At 50.3% G+C, this 12,779-nt stretch overlaps 1 protein-coding gene across 9 annotated transcripts in view; it reads left to right on the forward strand.

Moving 5' to 3' along the window:
* BCL11A (BCL11 transcription factor A) overlaps nt 1-12,779 on the forward strand; it is a 70,850-nt gene that overhangs the window by 50,316 nt on the left and 7,755 nt on the right. For 5 of the 9 annotated variants that reach the window (XM_086744039.1, XM_086744041.1, XM_086744037.1 and 2 more), the window contains one exon: nt 10,577-12,779. This exon is cut by the window's right edge and continues 3,519 nt beyond it. In XM_086744039.1, coding sequence (XP_086600165.1) covers nt 10,577-12,582 — 2,006 coding nt within the window. In that variant the 3' untranslated portion in view covers nt 12,583-12,779. The remainder of the gene's footprint in view (nt 1-10,576) is intronic. The other 4 variants (XM_086744040.1, XM_086744042.1, XM_086744045.1 and 1 more) reach the window with 3 other exon arrangements.

A 12,779-nucleotide genomic window follows, 5' to 3' on the forward strand; every position in this document is an offset into this window, starting at 1 on the left:
AATTGAATCAGCCTCAGCCACTTAAAGGAGAGAGGGTTTTTTTTTTCGGGTAGGGGGCAAGGGCTGATTTTGTTGGATTTCATCTGCAAATCTATAAATAAGAAAAATCTGCTCTTTCTGGGAATTTAAACTCCGGAGCTCGAAGCGCCAAATTTTCCTATGCCCTCTTTGCGTTCCCTGACTTGATGTATGTGTGGTAAATACTCTCCGTGCCCCGAGAATGCAATAAAGCCGTTGCAATTCTCCCAAGTCTTGCGTCCTCCCAACTCCGGATATTTGGAGTATTAGATCATTTTCAACTTCAAGGATATCTCAACGATGGAGAGGAGAGAGAATCAACCGGATAACTTTACGACACCTTTTGGTCCCATTTGCAAAGCAGGGAGGAAAAAAAAAAAAATCTATTATCGATTCCGCTAATACTTGCCTGTGCGAGTTATGAAACTAAACGTCGTAGGATGTGGTTCAGCACTTGCTGTGCTTGCAACTCCGCGGTGACATTGAACTTGCTCAGGGACAGAATGAAACCTTTGCCTTCCCAGCGGATGATTTGCAGGCGGAGGTGTCGTTTGCGAGCGAGGCGGGGGGGACCTGCGGTTCTCCTGACCCGCTTTGTCGGGGTGGTTTGCTGCTGGCTAAATATCCTTAATTTGCAAGGGAGAGGAAAGCAAGCCGAAGGGGAGGGCTGGGAAAGGGGAAAGTCTGAAGGGGATCCGTTTTGGGGAGGAAAAGGTGGAATAAGGCTCTCGAGGAGAGCCCCTCTTCATGCACGTCCCCAAGTCCATCGCTTGGCTGAGGGCTGGGACTTTCGGTCGGGGGGGGGTTGGCAGGGACCACCACACCTCTGCAAGGCAATGGTTGAAATGTGTGGGCTTTACAGAGCCGGGCACGCCAACTAGAGATGCTAAAAGGCGAAACGCGGCAAAAATAAAGCAAAGCTGTGGGTGATGAGGAGGGTCGATGGCCCAGCAGTGCCCTGACAGCAGTGTGCCTGCCCGTGAGCAGCAGTGGGAAGGTGCCAGCCCCTGTTTCTCCCTCAGAGAGGGCTCACAGCCGTTTCAAAATGCCAGCGTGCTTCCAGGAGTGCCCCGTGCGATAGAGCCGCCATGTCCTCCAGTGAAGTCCTGCAGCACTAATCGGGTCACCAAGCATCAGTGGCTCTTCTCAGGAAAGCGGCATCCTGGCGTCGCGTCTCTATACGTAAGCGAGATGTTTGTGTACCACGTGCATCGCAGAGCAGCGTCCATGGCGCACGCTCACCCGTGCCGGCTGCCCAGTGCCGAAGCTGGGATACAAACTGTGAGAAACACCCCACCACCAGCATCTGCCAGGGCTTGGGAGTCTTGTGCGATGTCTCACCTTGCGTTGACGGGGATGACCTGAGATGTCATGCTCGAGCATCTCCTTTCTTTCTTTTGTAAGCAACTTTTTGAAGTGCGCTCTGCCTTTTCTTCAGATGCCACTGGCCAGGGAGAGAACGGTAGAAAAGGAAAGAGTTCATCACATGGGTGTATGAGTGAATAAAATGATTTGAAAGCTCTCTGTCGCTGTATAATTACAACACTACATTTAAAAAATGAATTATTGACTTGATTGTCCCCAGCAGCTTTTGGGTAAATGCGTAATTACGGACCGTTGGAGCAAAGTATCGTTTGCTGGATAGTCAGGTTAGGCTTGGAAAGGGCTTTGATGCTCTTTTTGGGCAAGACTTAGGTGACGGTTCACCGCCCAGATGGACCTTCCAGCAAGGGACACACCTGGTGCCAGGTAGGACCAGAGGAGCTGATTTAGCAGGCGTCATCCCCGCGATGCCACTCCTGTTGAGTCCGTCCGTTGACAATCCCCGTGCCTGCGCTCGGGAGAGGCGGGCGGGGAAGCTTGCACGTCTTGGATGTTGGTTACTTTGCTGATGATATTTTTAGAGAAACGAGATGATATCAGTAAGGAGTTCCTCCTACGAGGCAATGCCGTGTAGGTCCTGCTGTGGGTGTTTGAAGTTCATGGAGCTGCTGTCCATGTGATGCTGCGGTCTGCATCACCTGTATTTCTCCGTCCCCGTAGTGTCAGTGCATATGTGTGCGTGATCAGGTCTTCGTTGCTTGAGGGGTTTCTTTTTAAAACTTCATTCAAAGCTGAATTTCAAGCACAGCGTTATTTTCTGCCGGCAGGTTTCTTCTGTTCCTCGCTAATCAAGACGCGACAGATTTCCACTTCCCTTAAGTTTTCAAAAAAGCACAAAATCAGTCGCAGCCTGATACCTTACTTGCCAAGTTGGAGCTCGAAGCAGGTTTTTTTGGTGGCCAAATTGTAATCGACTCGAAAATGGTGACAGACGTTGAGGTCAGGCTGCTATGCCTGGCAGCACTGGTGTGCTCTAGTGGGACCTCAGCACCCCGCTCCTCACCGAGGCTGCGGCAAACCATGCATTTTGTTGCTTGTCGTTAACAAAATATTTTTTTTTTTGGTGGGGCAAGTAGGTGTTATGGGTTCGGTTGTGCTTAGAAGAATGAGTAAATACAGAAAATATGTTGAGGGTGCAACCAAAGTGGTCATCCATGAAGACTTCACTTCTCCTGCAAGGGCTGCGTGTTCCCCAGGATTATGAGGAGCCGGGCTGTGGATGGAGCCCTCCCTGCACCCGTCTCCGTCCCCCACCAAGGATGCTGCACGTTGCTGTTCCTCAGGGAGGAACTGGCCTCCTTGTTTCTATCTCTTCCTACTCACTCTTTCCTCAGGCCCAAAATACTTCTGGTTTGCGGAAACCTGAGCGGTGCTGCAAAACCCGATGAATATTTGGCATTAGGAGAAAAAGGTGAATTCCTGGAGTTCCTAACTCCAATCTAAGTCTTTGAATGGCATCTTTGTTTTGATTATTGCTGTTGCTTGGGTGTCTTCTTGAAGTTTGGGTCATGGTGTTAGCGTTTTGGCCCAGTTCTTCTTTGAAAGAGGGCCTTTTAAAAGGAGGTGTAATGAAAACATGCCGTTATTGAGACTCAGTTTAGAAAATATTTTGCCAGTTTTATTAATGATTTCAAGGACTTTGAATTTGCAGGAAAAAAAATCAGGAAGAAAAAAGAGTTTTCAGAATTTTTTTCAATAATCACTACTATTGCATCAGTAAGTCATCGATAAGGAAAGGCCGATAAAATGGCAAATGGAGTGGTGAGGATCCTGCAGAGCAAAACATTTTCTACATTTTTGACGTTTTCGCAACGTAGCTGTCCCCAGGGCCTGCCATCAGGCCTGCTCATAAACAACATGGACTTGATTTGCAGAATTTTATTTTTCAAATGTGTGGCAGTGGTGGCGATTCTCGTTTTACAGGCAATACCGCGTCACTTCCTTGAGAGTTTTGGGGACGTTTTCCTTTTTTGGTGTTTCTGAATCCGGTTCATCTCGTAACGAAGACAAGAGACGAGAGAGAAAGTACCTTGTTGTACATGAATGCAGCTACCGCTGTTATTTATTATTTTTATAATTATTATGACAGCAACAGCGACAACGCTGATGCTAACAATGCTAACAGCTACTTATAGCTGGTTAATGATGGACCGGGCTAATAACCCACCTTTTGCAATCTGGAGAATCAGGAGGAAGAATTAAAATATCTTTGGACAGTTATTCTGTACGCTACCGACTACCAGGAAAAGGTGAGTCACGGCGGAGCAGCTATTTCTTACCAAGGGAGAAGTGGGCTGCTGCCGGCCTGGAGTGGACCCACTTATCTCCTGGCCCTGCGACGCTTCCTGTGTCCCAACCGTTTCGCTTCTCTATTTTTCAGTTGAAAGGAATTTCAACAGTACGGATTTCCAAAAGAGAGAGAGGGGAAGAAAAAAAAAAAAAAGCAATATTTGACAAACCAGATGGAGAAGAACTGAGTCAAGTACAAGTGGTAACAATTAACTCCCATTTTTTTTCTTCCCCCCTTTAAATACCATGACAACTCCAGATTTATCAGTCCAAAAATCAAGCAGTCGGTTGACATTAAAGCTGAATAAAGAAGTTCCTGGGTTTGGCTCGGGCTGTTCCTCCGATAATTGTTTGGTGGCGAGCAGAAGAGAGGGGTTGCAGGTGTTCGAGATGCTTTTAACTTTTGTTCTCTGCAGTTTGATAGCAAAAAGGTGCGTGCATGCCGGTAGCCTGGTAAAGACACCTTGGCTTTGCTTACACCTGCAGGTTTTTTTGGGGAAGGTGAAGGCAGGAGCTAAGCCACCAAGGCTGGTGGTGCTGGCTTGTGGAGAGATGGGGCTGGACCATCTGGGTGGTGAGGGCCAAATCTTGATCTGCTGGAGATTTCTCTGGCACTGGGATTTCTCCAAGGGAGTAAATCTGCAGCTGTGAATGAAATCCTTGCGAACGCCATTGGCACGTACGCAGTCACTCCTTACGCCACCGTTTTGTTGGTGAAAACACTGGGGAAACTGGGGTGTCTCTGATACTGCGTGTTTGTGTGCAGCCCCTACGATGCCCTGTGGTGGAATACGCGTTATATTAATATCTCCTCCTTCATCTGGTGGTCCTTCCCGAAAAAACGTCCTGTGCTATGGGTTGCCGGTTTCGGATAGGGGCACCGAGAGGATGCTGCACGTGGTGTTTCAGTGTCGCCTTTCTGTAAAGCGCTGGTGTGTCCAGCAAGCAGCTTTCCTGGATCCAGCCCTGACTTTGGAGAAACGAAGGAAGCTCTTCCAAAGCACATTGGCACACGCCTGCAGATTATTCCATTACTCACTTGGCAATGCCTGAACTTGCATGTCTAGCTCCAGAAATCTTTTTTTTTTTTTCTTTTTTTCTCCCCCCCTCCCAGCAGTGGCATCTAGCTAACAGCTTCTCCTCCCAGCTGGTCTTCTCCCCGGCATCTTGTCTGGCTTTGCTGCTGGTGGCTGTGGACATGGCTGTGGGTCTTACTTGGAGCCAGCTATATTGTGCCTGGAGTCGCTGGCTTGCTTCGCCTCGGACTTTGAGCGTGCCGGGTGTATCTGTGAGCACAGCACGGAAGAACCAGCTTTTTTTTTGAAATACAAAAAAGCCCCTTAATGCTGAAAGCAGCCATCTCTTCGTATTTTACTGAGTAATTGTGCCAACTGCCCTTAAAGGCACTCAAATGCCAATATCCATCCCACTCATTTGTTAACATTTTTCGGATCAGAAGCTAAATCTGTCACTCGTGTGTCACCGGTTAAATCACTTCTTTTGGGGGCATGGCAGGCAAAAGCTGTTCCGCTTTTCTTTTTTTCGGCAGGAGCCGATAACACGAGAAACGCTAAAGATTTGTGCCGTAGTGAAATGCCGTGCCGTTAGTTCTTTGCTGGTCGGGATGTGGGAAAGGAATAAATACGTAACGATGGGTGAGACTTCAATGGGTGAGACCAGTCTGGTTTTGTGTTGGCCCCACATTTTTATTTGGTACATGGTATCCCCATGTAATTCTCCTAAAGGGATAATTTCCCAAATACGAAGAAAATGAGCAGGAAAATGGACAGGGAGGAAAAAATGTAGAGGCAAAAAATGCAACTGGTAATTGGAGTCTATTTGTGAAGAGTTGATGAGGTGTCCAGGAAGGAGAGGGCAACTTTGGCCCAAATCCAAAACCCACTTCAGTGGTGAGATGAGAACAGCAATTAGATGTTAAAAAATCAATATATGACAATTAAAAAAATGGAAAATAGATAGCAGTCAATCTCAGTGAGAAGCCATCCTGGGTAGAGAACTGGTCAGGGGAGCTGAAGATGCCGAGGAAAACTCGTGCCTGGCAGGGACGGGGAGGAGAGGAGAGCTTCTCAGGGTGCTGGAGAAAAGAGAAACCCTGGAAGTGATGTGTGGAAGAGGCAGTAAGGTAGAAATTTTTAATTAAATATTTCTGCTCTAGAACTGGAAAGCAGCAGTGTTGTGTTTTTGTATCGTAAGGAGGTGACCATGTTTTTTCTAGGTCATTAGTAGCCAAGGCGGATTTTATACAAGGTCCAACGGAGATGAATATTTTTAAATGAAAAGGCCCTGACAACTTGCACCCAAGAATCCCTAAGGAGTTGGCCTGTGATGCTGGTTTTTAATAAAGCTTACGGACTGGGAAAATGCCGTCAAGAGCTGGTCAGGGTAACCGCGGTAGAGTTGGCAACACTTTGCTTATCTCTTCTGGGCAAAATAATTGAAGAGCCAATATAAGATTGAATTGATAAAGAATTAAAGGATAGAAATATAATTCATGCCACTCAACTTAGATTTATGGAATATAGATCTTGTCAAACAAACCTGATTTCATTCTTCCAGGTGACAACTTTGGTTGATAAATGTAGATGAAATAGACTCTGCAAGGTGTTGGACGCGGCGCTGCGTGACATTGTGTGTAGGGAGATAGCATGAGCGATTGAGAGCCGGCCAGCGGATTTGGGAATGCGGGGGCTTAGGTGGAGAAGCACGAGTGGATGGGAGAGGTCAGCAGGGGCTGGTGGGAGCCGCGGTGGTGGCTAGCATTTCATCGTCGATTTAGAAGAGAATACGCAGTTGCGTCTGGTCAGCGTTGTGGATAAAGCAAAAGTGGGCGGACAGTTGAAGAGCAAGAGAGATGGGTTTATGGGGTGGTTTGGAAAGACCATCGAGCAGGGTGTGCTGAGAATACGGTTGGGTACAACCTGCCATGGTGCTTGGCTAGAAGAAGGGAATTGGGGCCATGCGTACAGATCCGGGGTGTGGCACCCCAGAAGGCAGCAGCTCTGTGGGAGGCTTAGCGGAAAACCAACTCCTTCCCAGCACGATGCCAGGCTGAGAAGGGCGAGGCTGGTCCTTGAGTAGTGGAGGAGGATAGAAGGGTGGCTTCAGGATGGAAAAATAACTGCATTTTGAAGCGTGCCTTGATTTCAGGGTGCACAAGTACCCTTGGTGTGCGAGGGGGGCCATATTGCGTACCAAGGGGCTTTTCAGTGTATTGTCCAAAAAAACCCTCAATAGAAGAGGAGAACAGGTAGAGGTTGGAGCCAGAGAAGTTCAGGTGAACCCCAGGTACCCATCTGCGAGTGTGGTTAGCTCTGGGAACCAATGGCAGTGGCTGGGGGTGGGTGCTCTTGTCTTCTGAGCCGATTTGAATGGTTTTCACTGGGATTTTGTGCTTTGCCCTGAAGACTGTTCGTTGGGCTGGAGGAAGTTACACTGTACCCAAAGGCATGTGTTGGTCATGGCGCGAGACAACTGAGCGACACGTAATGCAGGAAAGGTCAGAGAGTGAGAGCTGGTGGTCTCTTTCACCCTTAAATTCCTCAATGTGAAGTAGCTGAGGACGCGGGCTCCAGCCCTGCTGCCGGTGGGCAAGGAGGGCTAGTTTGGCAGTCACCAACTTTGCATCTCGATCTGGGGGTTTCTTGCTAGCCTCCTGGGAATCGGCCGAAAGCCCCGACGGCGTCACAACGCTACTTTGGGTAACGCAACGCTACTTTGGGTAACACATCCCATCACATTGCCTCAGAGGATGATGAGGCACAAAGAGCCCCATGGGACCTTCTCCGGCTCTGTCCTTGGCCACCACCAGCTACTGCATCTCCCTGCTGCACCTTCCTCGCTTGCCCGTGGTCTTGTCTGGATGTTTTAGCTGGACGTAGAGGCTGGCTCATAGCTAGGAGACATCAGTGGATCTCCAGCTTTTGGATCCTCTGATCCCATCTGGCTTTGGGGTGGGACTTGAACGCTGTAGCGAAAAGCACGGTGGTGGGATGCAAGGAAGGCACGGTGAGTGAGTCCCTTCCGAAACCAGGAGCTACCGTGGCGGTCTACGGACTCGTCTCGCTGCTGGCGGGCGGCGCGTGGATGAGTGCCATAATTCCTGCAGTTTGGCAAGGCTGCGTCAGACTGGAACATATCTCTAGGTGGTGATATGGTCAGTCAATAGCCTTCATAATTAATCAAGCACTAATAGACGAATTAGAAATCGTGCCTCTTCAAAGAAGGAGGTGGAGGCGAGCGGGCGGTGGCTTTTAACTGTTTCGCTGCTTTATTTTATTGCCTGCTTTTACGTTGCTCCCTCGAAAATGGCGGCTTGTTTCGGGAAGTTTTGTACATAAACATGATTTTAAATTTAAATTATTATCTTGATTACCAAATGCGGATGGCGAATGGAAAACTTATTTTTCAGGCAAGCAAATGAAGAATAATATTACATTTTACACTCCACTAAATCAATGTAGCCCTAATTTTGCCGTGCGGGAAATCAATTCCAGTCTTTATAACAGTCGAAGATGTTATGAACAAAGTAATTTTGCAAATTATGGCGAGTAACATATTTATTGATGACTGTAGTTTCGGAATTTAGAATTTGTGAGCGCCGTAATAGAATAAGGCCATAGCGGCAGGAGCTGAGTGAAATACAGATTATACGGTGAAACTGTAATGCATCATTTGCTATTAGTGGACTGGTAATAATTACCAGTTTCAAAGCCGCTTTTTCCGTGTAATCTTTAGTCTCAGTCGTAACAGCCCTTCTCATTGACATTACGATTACACGAGCTGCCCTCCTGATCCGGAATATCTAGTTGATGGGAATACTAAAACGCGGTAGCGAACGCGCGGTGTTGTATCCTCGTTAGACGATAAAATGCTATTTTCTCTGACCTGATCGAGAAGGTAGAGAGGCGAGGCAGCGTCACATTTGGTAGCTCCTACCGTGGCGTCAAAAACTTCCACTTCATTACGGCGAAGCAAGATGAAATTCTCCCAGTTAAGATTTTTTTTTTTCTTTATTTCCTCCCCCGAGCTCGCAAATGAGCATAGGAACGCGAAAATCCAATTGGATTTCCCTCTGATTTCAGCAGATTGAAGTATTTATGCCCGGCGCGTACCGAACACCGCAGCGTGTTTTATCCTGACGCTGGCTTCGGGATGAAACGTGAAGGATTATTCCAAGGGCTTTCAAAATGTTAAATGCCTGCTGGAGATGATCGAGTCTCTTTTGACTCGCTTGTCGGGCCAAACGGAGAATAACCGGAGGCAGGGAGGAAGGCTGCGATGAGGAGGAACGCTGCGGCAGGGCTCTCCTCTCCCCAAAACATCGTTCAGCTCGCTGGAGAATGAAAATCCCCGTACGAAGCTTTTCCCCCCCTCCTCCACGTCAGTTGCAGATAAAGTGTTTTCTTTCCGAATCTGCCTTATTTGGGGTTTTTTTCCCCCATTTTCTTCAAATAGGGGAAATGTAACGGGGGCAGCTCTCGGTGCGTCGCGTAAAGAGGTTTACGCAGGGGTGATGCCTTGGGTCGGGGCAGGGGTACGCGGTGGAGGGCCCCTGTGCTTTATTCAAACCTGAAGAACATATTTTGGTTTTTTATTTTTCAATATCACTAAACAGCAGCTCTCTGAGAACTGCTGGACAGGGGCTGGAAACGGATTTTTATCCTCTTCGCTCCGGTTTCGCTTTACCAGCATTTAGGATGAAACATCCATGGGTGGGGGTGTGGAAGTGAATCGTTCCCGAAATTATGGTAATCGCTGAAAGCGCCCTCACCTTCGCCGTATCTCACGCCGCTCATTCCTTGCGGACGGCCCTCAAAAAGTTATTCACCCCCTGTGTTTTGCCATATATTAGAAGGGGCTGCTCGCTGTTGTCGTTATTAGCCGGCTTTTTGTTTAGTTATTTATTAGCTGGTTGCTCTTTTATCATGTCCGCGTTATCTCCCAAAATAAATTATCGTGAAATAGAGTTAGCTCGCTACTTGCCAAAGCGGCATTTACCGGCCTCGGCTTCTTTTCACCGCGAGAGAAATAACGCGGCTCCGGCGGGGCGCTCGGCCAGGCCTCCTGGCCACCCTCCAGCTCTTCCGCTGCCGGAGCCGCCGCTCTCCCTGCCTTCCCCTCTCCCTGTCCTGCGCTCGATTTGAGTTAATTTTATTTTTTTGAATTTTTTTTTTTTTTCCCCCTAGAGTCAAATCTCTGCTCAGGGGTAGGAGATGCTGCCTAATTTTGTGGATATTTTTAGTCTCTCAAAATAAAGGGAATGCTAAAAACATTGCCCAGCTTGCTAGCAGGTGTGGTGCTTTGGGTTGCTGCTTTGAACCAATGTATGTGTTTTTCTGGAGTGCTTTTCAGAAGAGAATTTATTTAATTTTATTTAATATTATTTAATTTAATTTTACTTTATTTTATTTCATTTATTTCCTTCCTTATTTGTTTGTTTTCTCCCCAATTTATTTCATTTATTTCCTTCCTTATTTGTTCATTTTCTCCCCAATTTATTTCATTTATTCCCTTCCTTATTTATTTATTTTCTCCCAGCCTCTTGCAGCATAAAGCCCTCCGACTTGTACCTGGCGTCGATTGACTTCATAACATCTTTTTTTTTTTTTTTTCTTCCCCGTAGCTTTTTGGCCGCGGTTACCCGCTGGGCTTCGGTTTCCAACCCGGAGCTGGGGACGACGGGAGCGGGTGGGCGCTCTTCGGGTGGGTTCGGACCTCCCTGTCACACCCCCTCACTTGCTCCCGTCCCGTTCCCCAGCTCCCGGTTGATTGTCCCGAGAGGAGAGGAGCTTTAGGCGGGGAGGCGAGCTCTCGCCCGCCGGTGGGCAGCCGGAGATTGACGCTGCTTGTTGTGTTATTTTTGCAGGTAAAGACGAGCCCAGCAGCTACACGTGTACGACTTGTAAACAGCCTTTCAACAGCGCCTGGTTCCTCTTGCAGCACGCACAGAACACGCACGGCTTACGGATCTACCTAGAAAGCGAGCACGGCAGCCCCCTGACGCCACGGGTTGGTATCCCAACAGGACTAGGTGCAGAGTGCCCTTCCCAGCCACCTCTCCACGGGATTCACATTGCAGACAATAACCCTTTTAACCTGCTCAGAATACCCGGCTCGGTCTCGAGGGAGGCGTCGGGGCTGGGAGAAGGGCGTTTCCCACCCACGCCGCCCCTCTTTAGCCCTCCCCCGAGGCACCATTTGGATCCGCATCGCATTGAGCGCCTGGGTGCGGAAGAAATGGCTCTGGCCACCCATCACCCTAGTGCCTTTGACAGGGTGCTGCGACTGAACCCCATGGCGATGGAGCCCCCCGCTATGGATTTCTCCCGGAGGCTGCGGGAGCTGGCCGGCAACACCTCCAGCCCGCCCTTGTCCCCGAGCCGGCCCAGCCCTATGCAAAGGTTGCTGCAGCCCTTCCAGCCCGGCAGCAAGCCCCCGTTCCTGGCCACGCCGCCCCTTCCTCCTCTGCAGTCTGCTCCTCCTCCCTCCCAGCCGCCCATGAAGTCCAAGTCGTGCGAGTTCTGCGGGAAGACCTTCAAGTTTCAGAGCAACCTGGTGGTCCACCGCCGGAGCCACACCGGGGAGAAGCCCTACAAGTGCAACCTCTGCGACCACGCCTGCACGCAGGCCAGCAAGCTGAAGCGCCACATGAAGACCCACATGCACAAGTCCTCCCCCATGACGGTGAAGTCAGACGACGGGCTCTCCACCGCCAGCTCCCCCGAGCCGGGCACCAGCGACCTGGTAGGCAGCGCCAGCAGCGCCCTCAAGTCCGTGGTGGCCAAGTTCAAGAGTGAGACCGACCCCAACATGATTCCTGAGAACGGGGATGAAGAAGAGGAGGAAGAGGAGGAGGAGGAGGAGGAGGAAGAGGAGGAAGAGGAGGAGGACTTGAACGAGAGCGACAGGCCGGACTACGGCTTCGGGATGAGCCTGGAGGCAGCCCGCCACCACGAGAACAACTCGCGGGCCGGCGAGGAGGGCCGGTCGATGCCGGACGTCATGCAGGGCATGGTCCTGAGCTCCATGCAGCACTTCAGCGAGGCCTTCCACCAGGTCCTGGGGGAGAAACACAAGCGGGGCCACCTCCCCGAGCCCGAGGCGCACAGGGACACTTGCGACGAAGACTCGGTGGCTGGCGAGTCCGACCGCATCGACGAGGGGGCCGTCAACGGCCGGGGCTGCTCCCCGGGGGAGTCCGCCTCGGGAGGCCTGTCCAAAAAGCTGCTGCTGGGTAGCCCCAGCTCCCTGAGCCCCTTCTCCAAACGCATCAAGCTGGAGAAGGAGTTCGACCTGCCGGCCGCCGCCATGCCCAACACCGAGAACGTTTACTCCCAATGGCTGGCGGGCTACGCCGCCTCCCGGCAGCTGAAGGACCCCTTCCTCAGCTTCGGCGACTCCCGACAATCGCCCTTCGCCTCCTCCTCCGAGCACTCCTCGGAGAACGGCAGCCTGCGCTTCTCCACGCCGCCGGGCGAGCTGGACGGAGGGATCTCAGGCCGCAGCGGCACGGGAAGCGGAGGGAGCACCCCCCATATTAGTGGCCCGGGCCCTGGCAGGCCCAGCTCAAAAGAGGGCAGACGCAGCGACACTTGTGAGTACTGTGGGAAGGTCTTCAAGAACTGTAGTAATCTCACCGTCCACAGACGGAGCCACACGGGCGAGAGGCCGTATAAGTGTGAGCTTTGCAACTACGCCTGCGCCCAGAGTAGCAAGCTCACCCGGCACATGAAAACACACGGGCAGGTGGGAAAGGACGTTTACAAATGCGAGATTTGTAAGATGCCTTTTAGCGTGTACAGTACCCTGGAGAAACACATGAAAAAATGGCACAGTGATCGAGTCTTGAATAACGAGATAAAAACTGAATAGAGGTATATTCGTACCCCCCGCCCCCCCTCCTTCAACCCCGGCCCCCGTCCACCCCAGCCCCGCCCCGGCCCCCCAACCCCGTAGAGGTTTTCTAGTCCCTTGTGATGGAAATCATGGAAGCTAAGGATATTTGGAAAAGTGCTTGTCACCAGCACACCCTGTTTATTTTCTTTTTGTTCTCACCGTTTGAATGCATG

The sequence above is a fragment of the Chlamydotis macqueenii genome, chromosome 3 (genome assembly GCF_036417535.1).
Source record: "Chlamydotis macqueenii isolate bChlMac1 chromosome 3, bChlMac1.mat, whole genome shotgun sequence".
Lineage (NCBI taxonomy): Eukaryota > Metazoa > Chordata > Aves > Otidiformes > Otididae > Chlamydotis > Chlamydotis macqueenii.